The following is a 19282-nucleotide window of genomic DNA, read 5'->3' as shown; positions in this document are numbered from 1 at the left end:
GCTGCTCCTGGGGACACTTGTGACTTTGTGCACAGCCTGGTCATGGCCGTCTTCTCTGGCGTTTGGCCCACGTGCAGGGACCAGTCCCGCCAGCACAGCCAGCCCACGGAGACCTTGCCCACTGGTCCCGGCTGTGCAGGTGGGCTGTGTGGGCCGCAGGAGGGGCTGGGAGCCCTGTGGCCTAGCCGACCTATCCTTTACGGCTGCCGTCCCCAGGCCACCAGAGCAACACAGCACCTACCACTCCAGAGGACCGACGAGGGCCAGCTCTGTCCAAGTCCTCCACAAACGCCAACTCAGGAAATGCCCAGCCACCAGGGAGGCCAGCGCCGTCACCACCCTCCATGCTCGCCCACACTTTGCAGGCTGGGAACTGAGGCCCAGGGTCACAGAAGCCACGAGCCCCAGCTGTGGGTTATGGTCACTGCCCTTGACTTCCACACTGGCTGCCCCTTCAGAGGTGGGGTGGCCTGTTGGCTCTGCAGGGACCCCCAACCCAAGAATGGCCTGGGTTAGCACCAGGACCTGCACGCTCAGGGCAAGGAGAACCCTGCTTCTCAACGTGGAGTTCGGCCGTCTCTGGCCCTCCCCATCCTGTTGTCAGGACCACTATATTCTGAAGGGGGCACTTCAGTATGAAAGGGCCACAAGTGTGGCCTGGAACTGGCCAGGCATGTGGGCCACCCTGTCCTGTCACTTTATGAAGACCCACAGCACAGGGGACACCATCTCCACCTGGGGCCTTGGGTCACCTGACCCCACATCTGTCCACCCTCTGCCAAATAAACGTTTGCTTCACATTCAGAAGCACCCAGGGGTCAAAGACAACGGAGGACACAAAAGGGGTTCAGAAGCAGGGGAACAGGTGACAGTCAGCCTGGGACCTGGCAGATGGTGCTCAGATGCCACTCTGTCCCCTGGTCAGGGATCTGCCAGTGACCCTGTGACCGGGAGGGAGACCAAGAGGCAGGCGAGGGAGAGGAGGGCCCGTGGCCACTGCAAAGAGCCGGCTCCGTCTGGTTTGTTTATTTGACACAGGCCCAGCAGCCAGCCCCGTTCCAGAAACGGCTGAGCTGGGGAACAAATAAATAAAGGCCGCGAGGTGTGCGGGATGGCGGGCGGCTGGAGGCGTGCCGAGACACGGCGCTCCTGGCAGGCTCGGGTGGGTCCTGGGCTTTCCGCCACCTCTAGCCCCTCTGCCTTCTGCCCTCTCCTTCCCAAGGCAGGTCCAGAGGCCTCGCTTTCCCCCTGGCTGGGAAGGTGAGGGAGGCTGGGGCCAGTGTCCAGGGCTGGGCCTCAGCCTGGCACCGTTCCTGGGCAGGAGCCCAGGTTCGCTGTGCGAGGACAGAGGAGCAGGGAGGCAGGCGCCTGGGCCAGCAGGCTTTATGCGCCACGGTGCCCACGGCCCACCCCGTTCCCGCTGCAGCCCGCCCGCTGCCCTTCCCCGATCACACCTCGGGGTGTTCAGGAGTCACACCAGCTTCCGCCCTTGTCCAGGGGTCCAGCAGCCCCGTGGGCGTCCCTAGACGGCTCCCTGGCCGCAGTGTCCTCTTCCTCCTCCTCCTCATCCTCCCCGTCAGTGAACTCGCCCTGGCTGAGGCCATAGGCCAGCGTGGTGTGCGCCAGGTCCACCTCGATGGGGAAGACGTCCGCGTCGCGCAGCACGGAGTAGCAGTCGTTGTAGTACTTGGACATGGTGGACACGAAGCGCTGCAGCTGGAACACGATGTCCTGGACTGGGGCAGGAGGGCAGGTGGACAGGCCCCGTGGCTGAGGCTGTGGGCCTGGCAGAGACCCCGGGCCTGCCCCCTCCTCTGACCACAAGGCCCTGGAAGGGGCAGAGGCGAGCGCTGGGCAGCCTCGGGGAGGACCCAGGTGCCTTGGCTCCCAGTTCAGAGAGCAGAGGAGACCGCAGGGCACATCATGCACTCCAGGGGCCCATCCAGACCAGGCTCTGGACGGTGGGTGGGCTGCAGCCAGGGCCTGGCCCTGGGGCTCAGTTAGGCACTGGACCTCTCTGTGTCTGTTTTCCCAGCTCTAAAACGGGGAGAAGTAGGTACCCACCCCTGTGCCAAGGACGTCACAGAACTGACCGCGTGGCCCGTGAGCCCCTTACCGTGCTTCTGGTCCAGCAGCTCCATCTTCTCCAGCACATCCTTGCGCATCTGCGAGAAACGGGCTCGGGCCTCCTGGCGGCAGCGCAGGATCAGGCGGTACTCGTAGTTGCCTGTGCTCACACGGTACAGGGGCTCGCCTAGGGCCTGGGGCGGGGAGCACATTAGGGATCCTGGGTGCTGGGGGCCTGCTGGGTGGGCAGGCAGGAGGGCCGCAGGCCGACCACCAGCTCAGCCCCACAACACAGCACCCTCTTCAGAGCCACAGGGTCCCTTATGTGAGATGCCAGCCCTCGTTAGGAGCCCATGGCAATAGCTTTGGAGGGAGAAAGACCAACAAAGGACGGGAACCTGTCCCGTGAAACGAACCAACACGGGTCCCCGGATGGGTCCCAGGAACAAAGACAGGACAGACTGGATACATTAAAGCAGCGATCGGGAGCGAGGCTGGACAGCTCTTCCCTCGGGGGCCCAGAGGGACTGGGTGTGGATAGCCCCACACCCCAGGAACAAGAGTCTGACCAAGCCCCCAGAACATTCCTGGGACACCTGACCCACCTGATAGCCCTGGCAGATCCAGGGCATCCTGGGGGCTCTGAGGCAGGTGGGAGGAGGTGGGTGCGCCCCAGCCTGTCACTACAAGGGCTGGCCCCTCAGCCCGCAATACTCACAATGCAGCTGTACTCCTCGTCATCCATCTCCTTCACCTTCAGGCAGTACGACTGCGTGGGACAGCAAGGCCTGTCAGAGGCTGCAGACGCAGCCTCCTGACATCCCCAGCTCCACCCACGCCACACCATGCCCCCAGGAATCTGGGCCCACCCAAAGAGCAGCAGCACGCCAGGCCTCCTGGCTCCTGCAGACCCAGCTGGGATAAGCTGCGGCAGCTCCGGGAGAGGCTGGTGGCAGGTGCACAGGAGAACTAGGGCGGCAGAGCGGATGAGCAGGGCATCGTTTGGAAGGAAGGGCAGGCCTGAGGGCTTGGGCAGCCCAGCACTGACCAAATTCTAGTCCCAAGAGATGCTCTGGGGGCGAGGGGAATGGGTCAGTGGTACAGCACTGGCTTAGCATCTGCAAGGCCCTGGGTTCCAGCCCCAGCAATGAAGGAAAAGAAGCCCTGGGAAAACTGGTTCCCAGCCGAAGGCTGCACACAGGCCTGGCTTGGCTCTAGAAGTCCCACGAAGGGAAGCTTGGCTTGTCAATGAAGCATTATCCCAACTCTTTTGACCACAGAATTATTAGTTAAAACTCACTAACATCCGTTGGCAGGCACTTCAAACCACTTAGACCCAGTCTGTTAGGGTTTGGATTGAGGTGTCCCCAAAAGTTCAGAGCAATGCAAGGTTCAGAGGAGAAACTGCTGGGCTGGGACAGCCTAAACCCAATCAGTGAATTAATCCCCAAGTCATTAACTGTGAAGTAACTGAAGGTGGTGGGGTGTGGCTGGAGGAGGTGCTCATTAGGGGCGTGGCCTTGGGTATATATTTTGTGTGGCAAGTGAAGTGTTTCCTGACCATCACGTGAGCTGCTTCCCTCCACCACGCTCTACTGCCAGCTGTCCTGCCTCATCTGCAGCCCTAGGGAATGGAGCCTGCTGTCTATGGATCAAGATCTCTGAAACTGAGCCCTAAAAGAAACTTTTCCTCCTCTAAAATTGTTCTGGTCATGTCTTTTTGTTGCAGTGGCAAAAAAAGCTGACTAAAGCCCTAACTCATTGGTAACTGTGATTTAAAACCAACCAAACAAGTCCTCAAGGGTTAGAGTGAGGCAGACCAAGAGCTCTAGGACCAGCCCCACGCCTGGCAGGTGCCTCTGCATGGCCGAGGCTGCTTGAGACTCCAGCGGGGCCCTGGCCCCTTGCTCCCATCAGAGGCAGGACGGGGGCTGCGTGGGGCTGGCTGGTGCAAGGCAGGGCAGGCCTCCTGCCGGACCCCCGCAGGCTACTCACCAGGTACTCGAACTTCACGTCCAGGTACTTCTTGATAGTGAGGCGAGTGTCGGGGATGGCTTTGTTGAGGTACGTGTTCAGGTCTGTCAGCATCTGGAGGGTGGGGCGTGCTTAGGCCTTCCCAGCTGCGGGTGGCCAGGGGGACGAAGAGTGGCACTGCTGTATCACCTGATCGGTGTCCCAGCCCAAGGGCACTCCCCAGTGGCCTGTCCCATCTCAAGGTTAGAGGACCAAGTCCAGGTCATGAGCAAGCTGTGATTTGGTGCAACAGGGCTGACCCAGCCTCCAGCTCCCCACGGGCCTGAGGCAATGCAGCAGCTTGCTGGGGACAGTCACATAGGTGACCAGGCAGGACCCACACCCCAGCACCTGGAGGGAGCACAGAACCCCTTCTCCACGCCATGCAGTCCCCGCCCTGGCCTCGCACACTGGACACACGTGTTCAACGGGACACACCGGCTTGATGGTCTTCAGCAGCCGGATGCCAAACTTCTCAATGCTGCGGTGGGCGTCGGCAAACTTCACAAACGCCTCGCTGGCTGCCGGCTGGGGCTCCCGCACCCCAATCACGGAGAACACGTCCCCAAAGGCTGCATGACAAGTATGACTTGAAGGCTGCTCCCACCTGACCCCCGATGCAAAGCCAGGGTGTCGACAGGGGCCGGCAGGCTGGAAGACTAGGTCTGCGTGGGTTCTACACCCCAGAAGGGATCCTATACCCAAGGCAACTGGTCTATACCCCAAAGGAGCTGGGACGACTCCCTCCGTGAGAGCTGCCTGCACCCCTAGTGACCCCACCAGAGAAAGCTGAGCCAGTCTGAGGGCACAGCTCTGGTCTGGGAATCTGGGTTCTGGTGTCAGTACCCACCTTTGGCCATTTCCCCACCTATAAATGGGGCTAACGGTGGCTGCCGTGCAAGGCCACAGACTTGTGGGAAATGATACCACAACGGAGGGAAACTCATGCACTTCAAGGGGCAATGTAAGGAGCAGGACAGAGTCCTCAGGAGGCCAGCGGCCCAGATGTTCCGCTGGTCCCTCACTGCCCCACCCCATCTGGAAGTATGAGCTGTGGTTCTCCTCAGCATGGGTATGACAAGGGCCCCAGGGCGGAACCTGGACATTCTCGGACAGGGTTACTGAGCTCAGAGAGAGGCAGGGACTTGCCCAGGGCCATGCAGCAGGCTTGGGGATGCCATTACCCCGATGGGTCTGTGATAGTTCATAAAAGGCCCGTAGGAGGTTCTTCGTGTGTTCCGTCATCCCTGTGGGAGAGAGCCGGATGAGGAGGACAGGGCACATATCACGGGCCACACAGGCCAGGGCACACCCCCAACCCCTGGCTTACCCAGGTCCTTACTGGTACTGGGTCCACTGGGTCTTCCCACAGCCCCACAAGCCAGTCCCACCAAGAGGTCCCTCAGACAGGGGACTAGGACTCTGTATGATGCAGGAGGACAAGGCCTCACAGCGGCTTCATCTTCATAAGAATGGGGATTCTGGGGACTCTCATAAGTTTAGAGGTCCCAGAGTGTCCTTGGTGGCCTTCCTGCCCCTATGGCCACTCTCTCTGAAACAGGTTCCCCAGGCAGAGCCAGGGCTGGGTGTGTCCTGGCCAAGGCCCTACCCACCTTTGTAAAGCTCTGCTGTCCGCTCCAGCTCCTCCAGCCTCTTCACCAGCCCATCTGTGGGGTCCAGAGAACAGCTGGGGTCAGGGCAGGGGTGAGGAGGGCGGCCTGAGGCGGCCAAGGCAGGTGCAGGGAGGGGTGGGCCTGGAGAATCGGCTTCTACACAAAATGGGGGTCCGGGCATGGGGTGTGGCATCTCAGGGTCAGCGGGGTTCAAGGGTGATCTATAAACAGGCTCAAGAGGCAAGTGGGGGACTTGCTCCTGGGATGAGCCTCCACCCCATCTGCTGGGGCCAATCCAGGGGCAGAAGGACGATGCTTCCAAAGGCGTCAAGTGCCCCCACGACCAAGCCCAAGGGCAGCTCCCTGCACTGCAGGAGGCGGGCAGGTCCTTGGGGAGCAGCCAGGCTCCCGGCCCTGCTGACACAGCCCGGCCAGGCAGCGGGCAGGCAGGGAGATCTGACCGGGGCCCAGGCAGGCTGGCGGCAGTCGCTGCCATGGCAAAGCACGTGGTGGCGGGCGGGTTGGACCGGGGAAGATCGGCAGGGCTGGGGAAGGGTTGGTGCTGGAGGTAGGACTCAGTGATCCCAGCCACTGGCTCAGCAGGCCTCTGCTGAGCACATGTGCCACCATGTTGGGAACAATCGTGGTGAACGGGATCCAAGTCTTGCCCTCTGGCTCCAAGGGCAGAGGCACGGGAAAAGTGGGGGCTGCAGTCTTCCCTCAGGGCCTCCAAATGGGAGGAAGCCAATGACCAGGGGTGGGCAGGATGCCAAGACTGGGGGCAGGGGGTGCAGGGAGCACATAAGACTGGCCAAGGGTCAGCCGAGGGGGAGTCAGCACACTTGGGACTCCTCCAGCAGGACTGCCACCCTCCCCAGAGCTCCCAGCGATCCCAGATAGGCCTCCACCTGGGGAGGACGAGGGGCACACCCCTCTACGTGGGCAGCAACCGTAAGGCAATGTCCCCGTGATGGTGGCTTCTTTATGCAGCCACCTCCCAGGAAAGGGCCTGGCCTGTGCAGCATCTGCACCATGGCACAGACCTGCTGGGGTTCCCGGGACAGGTCTCAACCCTCCTTAGTCTGAGTCTCTGGGACAGGGATTACTTCCCCTATTCTACTGAGAAAACCAAGGGACAGAGAGGAAAAGTAATTTGTCCCAAGCCACACAGCTGGGGGACGTCCAAGATGGGGTGCTCTTGCTTCCCAGTGTCCTGTGCTGACCAGGGCCAGGGTCTTCAGAGCAGGAAGAGAAGGGGTGGCCCAGGCAAAGAAGGTGGCTGGGGAATGGGCTTTGTCAGGAGGAAGGGGTCCCTTGCAGGTCTCTGGGAGGCCGTGACCGACAGGCCTCTTGGCCCTGGCTCCCTGAGCCTGAGCACGTGGCCAGGGGCAGGAGAGGAGCCGTGTAAGCATCGGCTGTTGTTTTTAGCTGGGTCATGGGACATCATGACAGCTTCGATTTTAGAAACCCTATTCATGGCTGGGGAAATTGCAAGGTTTGGGGGAAAAACACAACCACCAGTTCTAATTTCATCTCAACGCATGGTAACTACAGTAACAGGATTTATAGGCTCCAAGAGCCAAAAATAGCAGCCACCACTTTTGTACCCCATTTGGACCAGGCTCAGGCCCCACCTCCACTTCCCCAGCCAATAAAGCCCAGCGTGCCCAGCTGAGCCTGCGTTTATGTAGGTATTTATATCTCCCCCGCGGCCGAGGCGCAGCAGAGCTATTTATAAGCCGGGCTGGCGGTGGAGGAGCGGCCGCTGTCTCGCTGGCCTCCCCCGGAGAGAAGGTGCGTGTGCCCGAGTGTGTACGCCTGCATGCGGCTGCTCCCTGCCTGGGCGGCCACCTCCACAGCCGCCACAGGGACCAGAGACAAGGGTAGTAGCGCCACCTCCTGGGGGAAGGCAGGGCTGAGGCGGGTGGATGGGGAGCTGGGGCAGCGGCTCAGGCTGGCTCTGTGTCCCCGACTTGGGGAGGCAGGAGACACCTGCCCTCTGAGTCTGTCTCATTTGTGACCTGAGGGGCCCTGGCACTGAGGGTAGCCCAGGTGACAGCTGTGGGAGCTCTCTGGGAACCAGAAAGGCCTCCAGGGACACAAAGAAATGGTGACTTCTCAGGCCCCAGGCAGAGGCAGGGCCAGGTCAGCAGGACCCACGTCAGCTTGGCAGGCAGTCACGGTGCCCCCACGGGCCTGAGGGACAGTGCTGGGCCAGAGCTGGGTGGGACGAGGGGACTCACCATTACACAGGATGGCCCGGCTCAGGCCCAGCGCGTCAGCAGTCCCCGAGCTCATGTTCTCTACCAGCCGGTGCTTGACCTTCTTCAGCACTGGGGCCAGGAGAGGAAGGACCCAGTGAGTTTGCTACTGGGCCCCAGGCTGTCCCTGTCCTGGGTCCCCTCACGGCTGGCTGAGCTGCACGGGGGCTCGCTGTGGGGAATCTAGGAAGCAGCAGAGTCCAGTGGGGAGGCCGGGCACCCTGCGCTCTCCGCTCCCCAGCTCTGGGGGGTTGGCAGGCTGGAGGAAGCAAGCACGGGGTGGGCAGCCCAGGGCCACCAGAGTCAGCTATCGGCAGCACTGAGGGCCCAGAGCTGCCCTGCTCAACAATGGCCAACAGGCCAGTCAGGAGCCCCTCGCTCCCCTCTCTTCCCATCAGACCAGGGGTGACCCCTGCGAGGGAAAGGGGAAGAAGGGTCAGTTTCTATGCTGGTTACATCAGAGTTCTGAGTGCCATCCTGGACCACTGGCCTCAGGTTAGGCTCAGTTATGGCTTCTGACCAGCTTAGTTCCTGGAGGGATTCTGGGATAGAACTGAGGTTCTAAGAAGGGACCTCCAGGCTGACTTGATCTGCCCTTAGGCTCTGGACAGTATGGGTGGGATGTGTGCTCATCAGGAGGTCACTGAGCCTCCTCTGGGACTCAGCCTTTGGCCTGTAATGTGGCCGGGGGGGGGGGGGGGGGGGGTTCTGATCCAGAGGACCTGAGGCCATTATCCCACTTATTCTTTTTTTTGGACTGGGGGTCTAACCCAGGGGCACGTTACCACTGAGCTACATTCCCAGTCTTTATTTCTTGAGACAGGGTCTCACTAAGTTGCTGAGGCTGGTTTTGAACTCATGATCCTCCCACGTCAGCCTCCTGAGTTGCTGAGTCGCCACTACACCTGGCCCCACTCTTACTTTTAAAGCTTCTACAGAACCAAAGCCCAGACCCCTCTGGCAGGAGGCACCTTGTCCCAGAGTATGGTGTGGGCCAAGGGCTGGCCTGTGACCCTCTACCCAATGCCCAAGGCCCAGTTCCAACCCTGCATCTTCCTGAGAGCAGATGGCAGGAAAGGGGGCCAAGGAGGAGGGGTGGGCAGGTAGGCATGAGGCACTGGCCAGGGACGTCCCTTTCTGGACGGCAGTAAGCCCAGAGCTGGCCTACAGAGGAAACGCTAGGACAGCAAGGTCCCAGAGGAGGTGGCTAGCGGGTCAGGGCAGTGAGACATCAGGGACAGGCTGGCCACAGGGAGGGCACCCCAGGTCCTGCCAGTCCTTTCAGATTAGCTTGGTCAGCAGTCAGATACCAGAGCCACTGAACCACCAATGACACCACACAGGGGGACGGGAGCTGGAGCTCTTTTGCTTCGGGTGGGGGTTGGTAGGCAATGGAACCACTGCTCTGGCCAGCTTACCAATGTCCAGGGACATGCCCTGCTTGGGGTCCGCCTGCAGCTTGTTGTAGTGAATGGTCACCTCCCCCTGCAAAAGCAGCACAGGCAGCATGTGACAAGGCTCTCGTTATGGTTTGGATGTGAGGTGTTCTTCAAAAGCTCACGTGTGAGACACGCAAGGTCTGGAGGAGAAATGGCTGGGTCAGCGCTGTAACCTCCTCAGTGAAACGGCCCCTGCTGGGACGCACTGAGCGGCGACTGGGCGCTGGTGTGGCTGGAGGGGGCGGGCACTGGGGCCGTGGCTCTGGGGCATATATTTGTGTCTGGAGAGTGGAGTCTCTCTGCCCCCGACCACCCCGTGAGCTGCTTCCCTCCACCACACCCTTCCGCCATGACGTCCTGCCTCACCTCCAGCCCTGTGGACTAAGACCTCTGACGCCGGGGCCTCACATAAACTCTCCCTCTACAGCTGAGCTGGGGGGGTCTTTTAGTTGCAGCAGCAAAAAAGCTGACGAAACGGTTCTTGAGTGCCAGACCCACCCTGAAGCCTTCCTTCTTTGTGCCTCTTGCTAGGACACCAAGGAAAAGGGGCTGGGGACAGCCAAGACCTGGGGCCCTGTCCAGCAGGGGAGGCCGAAGAGAATCAGGGGGTCACAGGGTTGCGTTCTAGTGGCTGCAGGGGAGGCCTCTACACAGAGCTGGGGCTCCTCCAAGAAGCTCCCGCTGACCACAGGCCACAGTGGTCACTCGTCCTTAGAATCCTAAGGTCCTTGAACTTAGGACTGAATCCATCCAAATATAAAATAGAATTTAAAAATCCAGTCCCCAGGGGGAACGGAAATGAGCCAATGCAGTCAGAATCAGGAGCAGGTGCCCTCAGGAGGCGGCAGGGACGCTGCAGAACCAGCCCACAGAGCAGCTGGGGGAGGAGGGTGCCACGGTGGAGTCGGCCAGGCCCAGGGCTGGCTCACACAGTTGAGCCAGTTTAACAGGTCACTTCCTCCTCTGGACACCAGTGAAAGGGGACAGTGATTCCTGCCTGGCACCCGCACTTGGGAGCTGGGGAAATCGTGTGCTGGTCAGGGCTGCGTAGGAACAGCAGCCCCACCCTCAGGGCAGCACGAGGGGCTGGTGACACAGGCCTGCGAGGACAGGGATCTACGAGCGCAGCAGTGCGGAGCTGGAGGAAGGCACTGCTGGGGGCACATGCCGCCCACACCAGGTCAGCGTGGAGGGCCCGCCCATCACCTGTGCCCGGCAGTAAGGCTGCGACTCAGATGCACAGTGGTATCTAGTGGCTCAGTGAAGCTGGCTGCTGCCTTTAGCACCCAGAGCCCTGAGACCCAGTCCCTGGCTCGTCCCTTGGCTGAAGGGGCCCTAGGAAGCGGCCTCAAGGACTGGAGGCCTCTCCCTGAGGCAGGAAGCACACGTGATGACTCGGGCCACACGTGGGATTGGGGGGCAGGAGGGGAGAAGCCAGAGAAGGGGCTGCCTGGGTAGAAGAAAGGAAAGGGATGTGGGGACATGGAAACAGGTCCCCACAGAGGAAGGTAGAGGGCTGGCGAGGGAGGAGTGCTTGGCACGGCTGGGGACGCGGCAGCTAAAACACTGGACCCGGTCTAAGTCATGCTGGGCCGAGCCTGCCCCTGGGGCCTGTCAATCACCCCAGCTCTGCACTGCTTCACACTGGTTCTTTCAAAGGTCTAGAAGTGGCAGAAAGGCCTCATGCTCACTTGCACAGTGGCCAGGATGCTGCCTGCTTTGCAGGGAGGGAGGGTCCCTGTGGAGGGAGGCCTTGGAGCAGCGGAAGTGAGGGGAGCAGGGGCAGGCAGCATGGGATTGTGGGTTATAGGACAGAAGCCCAGCTGGACCAGGTGCTGCCCCAAATCGCAGGAGAGTCCAAGGGGGTCTGAGCCCTGGGGACCCTCTGGATTCAAAGTTCCCACAGGGATGAGGAAGGGACGCTCCTCTCCCCTTGCCCAGGACCAATATGGCCCATTGCTCCAGCCCTGACCAGGGACACCCTGGTTTGCCCAAGTGTGTCGGCAGCCCAAGAGCTCACAGGCGCCTTGTGGTCCTGCTCTTTCATGAGGCCCGGCACAAGTCCCTGAACACATCGGTATTTTCTGAAGGAAGGAGAGACTGAGAGAGACTGGAGTGTATCCCCCACTACCACATCCAGGAGGGGAATGAGTCCCTCCTGAGTCTGCGCAGAGGACTCAGAGCGGACCCGGCGCCTCCGGCCCCACAGCAGCTGCCCTTACCTTCACCTCCTGAATCATCTTTGCCACCTCCACCTTGGTCTTCCCCTTGATTGACCTGCCATTGACACCGGTGATCTCATCGCCAGCTGCCACTGTGCCATCGAGGGCAGCAGGCGTGTTGTCGAATACCTGCAGATGCAAAGGGTTGGGGCGGGGAGAAGGAGGACTGAGGTGAAACCAGGGGATGGTCACTCCCTCCACTTGCCACTGCCTGGTTTGGTCTCCATCTCTGCCCTCTGACTTCTCGGGTGAAACCAGCAAGGGAGGGACAATCCCACATTCCTGAGGAAGGACAGGACGTAAATCTGAACTGATGAGACCTTCCTTTTCTAACAGCAAATACACCAACCTCACACACCCATATGAGGGCTTTCACTCTTAACGTCTGCCCAACAAGCTGCTCCATGCTGACTTAGCATCCCAAAGCACCTCTTATCAATTCCTACACCTCACTTTGATCCCCAAAGAACAGGCCATGTCTCTTCTAAACAGGGACCCCAAAATGCCTGTGAGCCCTTAATCCCAAAGTGACCCCTTTACAGGATCCAAACCCACTGACTGTGTGAGGTTGTGTGTGTCTGTCATTGAAGATCAGAAATATGAGTGATGTAGCAAGGGGAAAGAGAGCCTCCCAGGAGTACACCCAGAACATACCCAAAAGAAACCAAATTACCAGCAGTGGTTCTGATATTGTATTCCTTTTACACTTAAATTAATTATACTAAAAACAAAAACAACTGTGAAAGACATGTACAATGAAAATGACAAAACACTGATGAAAGTAAATAAGACAAATAATTTGAAGTATATCCCATGTTCATGGATGGGAAGACTTAACGTCATTCAGATGACAACATCACCCTAAGCAATCTACAGAGTCAGGGCGAACGCTATCAAGATCCCAATGATCCTTTTTACAGAAATAGAAAAATCCATCCTAAAATCCACATGGAATCTCAAGGAACCCACAATAGCTCAATCTTGAAAAAAATAACAAAGCTGGGAGACCCATACTTCTTGATTCCAAAGTTTCTACAAAGCTATACTAATTGAAACAGAATATACTGGCATAAAGGCAGACATACAGACCAATGGAACAGAACAGAGAGCTCAGAAATACACCCTTGTGGATGTGGTAGAATGATTTTTGATAGGGGAGCCAAGAACATTCAGTGGGGAAAGGAAAGTCCTTCAACGGTAGATGCCAAGGGAAATGGGATCCACATGCAAAGAAAGAAGCTGGACCCTTACCCAGCTGATGATACGTAAAAACTAACTCAAACTGGATCAGCAACCTAAATGTAAGACCCAAGACTACAAAACTGAGAAGAAAACAGAAGCTTCAGCACAAAGATTTGGCAATAACTTCTCGGATATGACACCAAAGGCACAAGAAACAAAGGAAAAACACAAATGGACTTTGTGAAATTTTCAAAAATTTGTGCATCAAAATCACTATCAACAGAGTAAAAAGTCAACCCACAGAATGAAAGAAAATGGCATTTGATAAGATACTAATATTCAAATACACAGAGAAGGAACACCAAAAACCAAAAAGCCAACTCAAACATGGGCAAAGGACTTGAATAGAGAGTTCTCCAAAGAGACACAAGTGGCCTATGAGCACAGAAGATGCTCAACATCACTAATCACTGGGGAAGTGACAAGCAAGGCCACCACGAATCACGTCACACCCATTAGGACAGCTAGTACAGACGACGACAGAAAATAACAAGTGCTACTGAGGAAGCCGAAACTGGAATCCTCAGGCGCTGCTGGTGGGGATGAAAAGTGAGACAGGCCCGTAGAGGAAAGCCTGGCAGCTCCTCAGAAATCAGAAACAACGCCCATGTGACCCAGCGACTGCTCCTAGGTCCACACCAAACTGCAAGCAGGGTCTTAAGGAGACCTCTGCGCAGTCTGGCTCAGAGCAGACCTTACTCACAACAAGGGGTGGAAGCAGCGCAGACGTCCATCAGAGGATGACTGGACAGCAGTGTGCAATGGAATGTTGTCTGGCCTTCAAGAGGAAGAATCCTGATGTGCTACACCACAGATGAACCGAGAGGACATCGGGCTAGAACTTGCCAGGAACCGTACAGACCATGCCGCACGACTTCGTTTGTGTGAGGAGTCTGGAGTAGTCAGAACCAGAGGCAGAACGTGCAATGGGGGCTGCCAGGACTGAGGGGAGGGGCTGGAGGAGCTAGTGTTGAACGGGTATGGTTTCAATTTCACAAGGCTCCGGGGACAGTGTCAGTGGCTGCACTACACTAGGAAGATATCTAATACCCGTGAACTGTGCAGTTAAAAACGGTTAAGACAGCCAGGGACGGCGCACACACCTGTAATCCCAGTGGCTCAGGAGGTTGAGACAGAAGGATCACAAGTTCAAGGCCAGCCTCAGCAACTCAATGAGGCCCTCAGCAACTTATCAAGACCCTGCCTCAAAATTAAAAATAAAAAGGGTTGGGGATAGGGCTCAGTGGCTCAGTGGTTAAGCACCCCCAGTCCTGGGTACCAAAAAAAAGCTTACAATGGAAAAATCTATGTATTGTGTTATATACGTTTACCACAACCAAACAACTGCAAAACAGAAGAGAGCAGAGACCACAGAGGGCAGGCTGTCATCTTTGAGTAACACAAAACTCTCATGGAGCAGAAAGACTTGGTGTTCTGATGAAGCCACCCTCTGGGGACCCAGGACAGACGACGAAGAAGGCCCCTGCCAGCCACTGTCATCGTGACACCTCAGAACACCAGGGATGAGGAGTTCCCAAGTCTTGACAGATCAATAACAGGCACATTACAATAAAGGTCTCCAACAAGAAAGGCGAAGCTCTGATGGCCACAGGCAGGAGGAAACGCCATCAGACTTCTAGTCAAATGGACTTCCTGGCCTGACTTTCCTTCTTAAGCCTGATGAGCCAAAGGTCAACTGAAAGAGTATAGCAGTGATGATGTCAAAAAAGACCAGAGGCTTCCAAGACAGCCTCAAACTGTTCTTCCACGTGTGTCTCTCTTGTGCCGGGCTAGCTCACACGCGGGGTAAGGGCGCAGTCAAGACCCAGACTCCCGGAGCTGGGTGGAAGCAGGCTTGTGGCGAGCAGCCTGCAAACTCATTTATTGTGGGAACAGCTATACATTTTGTAGGTTTCTTGCCAATCACAATGTGCCATGGGGGATCAGACCACCAGGTTCCCTTGGTAACGCTGAGTCAATTTGGGGCAGTTGTTTACTTTCCTAGGTGGCCGAAGCGGAACGCTCCTCCCTGCAAGTTTTCCTTACATACTTGAGACGTTCACTGCTGCCAGTCAAGAACTAGGATTTCTCCCAACACACGTGCCCTCAGAGGCTACAGGACAGTCCCCACCCAGACGGTGACCCTGGAAGATGGAGACTCCAAAAGAGGACAAGGAGGGAGAGGGTCTGGGGGTCGGGGGAGACTGAGGGGCAGAGAAGAGACTGCTGGGGAATGGGAAAGGTCAGATTGGAAAGTGAACTGAGAAAACAAGGATGCAGACAGGAAAGACCAGGAGACTAGCAAGAAAAGACGGAAAGAAAGGCTGAGGGAGAAAGAAACCTTCCTCAAAAGTTAAACATGGAGCTCCCGGGATGAAGGCTCGGGAAGGGCCACTGGTTTCTTCTTCCCCAGGACCTGCGGCAGAGCTGGCCAGGCACTTAGGAAAGATCTGTTGAGCAGAGCATGCTGCACTAACAGTGACTTAGCCAACAACACCAAGATGACCGTGTTGGGAAAACGGGGTGGGAGGAAGCTGAGTGGACCCGGGATATTTACCATGACAGAAGAAGAGGAAAGGACAAGCACCTGGAGACACGTGGAAGCCGCATCTGAAGAAATAGCTATGGGGGCGGGAGAAGGGCCAGACAGTGAGCTGCTCTTGACTCGTCAGAGGCAAGCCAGCTAGTACTTTGATAAAAACAAAAGTGAACTTTAGAGAACAAATTCTAATAGTTTATAATCCCAGTTCATATTAAACAAACCTGCCCACCAAGACCCAACAGACGGAGAAGCGAGGCGGCACAGAGGCTGAGCAGGCCGATGGCAAGAAGGCCAGGCCTGGAAGAGGCCCCTCTAAGCCTCCTGATCGGAGGAGGCCAAGTTCATGCCCTGGGCCGAGGCACAACCAGATGATTCCCCAGAAGCTGCAGTGCCTACTCCACCATTGGCTACTCAGGCAGGAGAACTGGAACAGGTTCAATTCAATCCTTCCAAGGTGACAGGAAAGTCACTGGCGAACCAGTCACAAGGCGAAGGAGGCCTCCCAGCAGGACTGTCCACTCCTGTGTCAAGCTGACAGAAAATCAGCAGGGCAGCTCCCTCAGCAGGGGCCACAAAGTCGCCACTGTCACTGGCAGAGCAGCTAAGGAAAGGCACAGCTGCCAGGAGTTGTCAGCTGCTACTCAAGGACTTACGCACCAATGTATGAAGTCATTTTGTTCAATTTTTACAAGAATCCAAAGATGCTTATGCCTGTATATTTTAAATCCTCATTTTCTGGGAGAGGAAATAGGCCCAGAGAGGTTAAGGAACTCGCTAGTAAGCAGGGAAGCTACTATTTCACAGTCTTCCCACTTCACTTGGGCTAGCACCCAAGGCTGATGGCTCTGTGATTCATCAAAGACATTTTTACTGAATGTCCACCGCATGCCAGGCACTGTACCTGGCCCCAATCATGGTGAAAAGGCAAAGTGCAACCCTGCCCTCATAATGCCCAAAGTCTGGCAGGGCAGCCAGATGTGGAACAAGTAACGAGGAGATGATTATAGATGGCAACAAGTGTCACAAGCAAAGAAGGGGTTGAACTGGCAGAGAAAAATATGGCCACTCGAGGTGGTCCGAAGGCCTTGCTGAGGTCAGATCTCAAAAACGAGAAGGAACCAGCTTCTTCAGAGTGGAACAAGGAACCTATCTCTGTCATGCCCAAGTAGGGACGTGACATCCTCTGTCCAGGATCCTACCCCCACCTCGAAAGCACCTGATACCTGGACAATGTAGAGGCAGGGACAGTACTGGGCCCCTCCTCCAATGCTGATCCCGATCAGGTTCTGAGCATCCTTCTGCAGGGTCACCTTCCCAGGCACCGTAGGGATTCCACTAGAAAGAGAAGCAAATGGGGCTGAGGATAGAGCTGGAGGGGGAGGGCCCTCCAACAGCCCACAAGGCACCAAGGCTGTCCATGCTCTCTTCTTCCTTACTTGGCCAAAGAGCAATTTGTGCTAGAACATAATGCTGCTCTTGGAGTTGTGCAGAGGTGGAATGAAACCCCAGCCCTGCCATTTCTCTGCCACAGGACTCAGGTAAATCACCCTCTCTGCATCTTAATTTCCTCATCCATAAAATGAGAATGGGTCTCCATTATCAGAGGTCCCACAAGAATAGGCACAGAAGGCACCAACGCCAGCCCAGTCCATAGCAGGCACTCCATAAAAACCAGCTTCCTGTTCTTTCCTGCCTTCCAACTTTCAAAAGATTTAGCCAGGCTCTGTCACCTTCTCAGAAACATGTGGAACATTATAACCACCTCTGGAGAGTCTTTCCCTCTTTCAATTCCTCTACAATTCACATAAATTAGCAGCTACATACGTTCTATGTAAAGGGTCTCATGTATTAACTTATTGATTCAAAAGACAATTGCTAACAAGCTACTGGTGTCCGGCACCTACCAAGTGCTGAGAACACAGAAAGGCATTAGAACCAGTCTTTGCTCTGAGACTATATTCTAATGAGCAGATAGCTCTAAATTTGAAACTCTATCCTACTAACCATCTATGCTGCAGCAAAACCTGGCTGTCTTGCCACCTCCTCTGTGAAGCCTTCCCTGACCACCCAGCAGAAGCACTGCTCCATCAGCTCTGCTTTCCTTAGCACTGGGTGATGGGGTAAGTGCCCTTCTGGCCCTGAACAGTAATCATCCGTTAACCTGTCCACAGTCCCCTGCTGAAGATGAGTTCCTGGAAGGGTAGGGCCCATTTCTGCTACGGTACACCTGACCCCCCACTGGGAAAAAAGGGTTTGTGGAGCTGGGAAGTTCAAGGGAATGAGGGACACCTGAGTTCTGAACGCCTAGGCCTTGGGAACAAAATACTCACAGTTTATCCTCCTCGATGTCATAATCCAGGTCTGCAAACATGGTTCCGAGAGTCGGGGTGGGCTGGCTAACTGCCCAGCCCGACAGGGGAATGGGGAACTGGATCCGGGAAAGAAAGGAGCACAGGGCTTAGGGAACGGAAGTGCCCGGAGGCCGGCCGCAAGCTCCCACCACCCCTTCGGGCTCGGGCAGGGCAGTCCCGGCTGCAGGAGGTGGGCGGCGGTCCTTACTAGGTACAGGGAGGGACTCCAGGCCAGGGCGGTGGGCTCGGATCCCAGAGCCCGCCCCACGGGTCTCCAGGCCCTTGGAGCTGCCTCTGTCGCTCAGCGGAGAGTCGGTCCCACAGCGGGGCCGGGGCCGGGTTGGCACCTGAACCACCTGCCGTTCCACCTGGCGGCGGCCGCGACTGTCGCGTCACTTCCGGCGGGCCGCGGAAGTCCCGCCCCCGGGCACGTGCCCCAATCCCTGCCGGCCAGCCTTCCCTTCCCGCGCCCCGACTCAGAACCAGGGAAGAGCAGAGCGCCCGCGGCAGCTCGCCTTGGTACGAAAGAGCGGAAACCAAGGATGGCCCGGCCGCAGCGCCGAACCCCGCCCTTCGCCCTGGCGCCGCCGCCATCACGGCGAGGGCAGGCTCCTCCCAGGTTCCCCAGCGGCAATCTGGGGACCACGCCAGCGCGGCGGTTGTCGTGGCAACGAAAGCATCCCTGGGTGGCGGTTACCTCTGGCCGAGTTCAGTGAACTGCACACCCGAGACCTTCCCCTTTACATTGTCCCCTCGTCGTCCTAGGGAAAGTCTGTGGCTTATCTACTAGAGTGAGTGTCAGAGACGGAAGGGCCCTTCGAGATCCCGCCCAAACCAGTTTTGCAGACAAGGAAACCAAGTGCCAATAAGAGGAAGTAATTTGTCCAGGGCCACACAGAGTTGGCCAAAGATCTCTGTCCTGAGACCCCTGCCGCCACTGGTGCCCTGTGGTTTTCTCTTCTCCTCCCCTCCTCCTCCTTTACCATCGAGCTATATCACCTGCCCTTTTAATTTTTGAGACGAAGTTGCCCAGGCTGGCCTCGAACTTGCCATTTTCCTGCCTCAGCCTCGTGCGTATCTGGGATCACAGGCATGTGCTAATCTGTCCAGTGTCCTTTGAACACCCACACCATATCTGGATCCAGGAGTGTATTCAGCGGATCTGTTAATAAGGACTGATTGGACTTGTCACTTTTCCTTTATAAGTCTTGGTTTCCCCATATGAAAACTAATGGCATTGAGTAGATGCTTTCTGTGGTGTTTGGTGAAAGATTCCTTACACCCCCTCCTTCCTTAAGTCCTGAGTAAACTGGGGGTGGGGGCTTAGCCCCCATGTCCTGAGACTCAACAAACACCATCAGTGTTTTCCAGTTGAGGAACCTGAACCTAAGCTCCCCACTGATATTGTGTAAAAAGGTTTCCCTGGAGGAGGTTGACCCTCCCAGGACCACAGCTCTCTTGGTTGACTCATTCAGGCAGCATAGGGACAGGCTTACCCAGTGTCCTTCCCCAGCTGCCCCAGGGACCATGAG

At 57.0% G+C, this 19282-nt stretch overlaps 1 protein-coding gene across 2 annotated transcripts; it reads right to left on the bottom strand.

Annotated features, from left to right (window-relative positions):
* Positions 1-1011: 1011 nt before the first annotated feature.
* On the bottom strand, positions 1012-18741 carry Pick1 (protein interacting with PRKCA 1). Of its 2 annotated transcripts, none has more exons than XM_047550441.1 (13): positions 17959-18741; positions 17730-17827; positions 16623-16734; positions 11616-11744; positions 9373-9439; positions 7937-8026; positions 5694-5747; positions 5265-5327; positions 4519-4652; positions 4063-4155; positions 2786-2836; positions 2117-2261; positions 1012-1731 (listed from the first exon to the last, which is right to left on the bottom strand). In XM_047550441.1, exons 2-13 carry the CDS (start codon positions 17768-17770, stop codon positions 1577-1579), a joined length of 1134 nt encoding a protein of 377 aa, XP_047406397.1. In that variant the 5' UTR covers positions 17771-17827; positions 17959-18741; the 3' UTR covers positions 1012-1576. The 2 variants fall into 2 exon arrangements, with proteins under 2 accessions (XP_047406397.1, XP_047406396.1); XM_047550440.1 differs by having other exon boundaries at positions 1012-1736; positions 17959-18255.
* Positions 18742-19282: the final 541 nt, after the last annotated feature.

The sequence above is a fragment of the Sciurus carolinensis genome, chromosome 4, assembly GCF_902686445.1.
Source record: "Sciurus carolinensis chromosome 4, mSciCar1.2, whole genome shotgun sequence".
Lineage (NCBI taxonomy): Eukaryota > Metazoa > Chordata > Mammalia > Rodentia > Sciuridae > Sciurus > Sciurus carolinensis.
The sequence above is the reverse complement of the archived record's forward strand: the minus strand, read 5'-3'. Positions and strand labels throughout refer to the sequence as shown.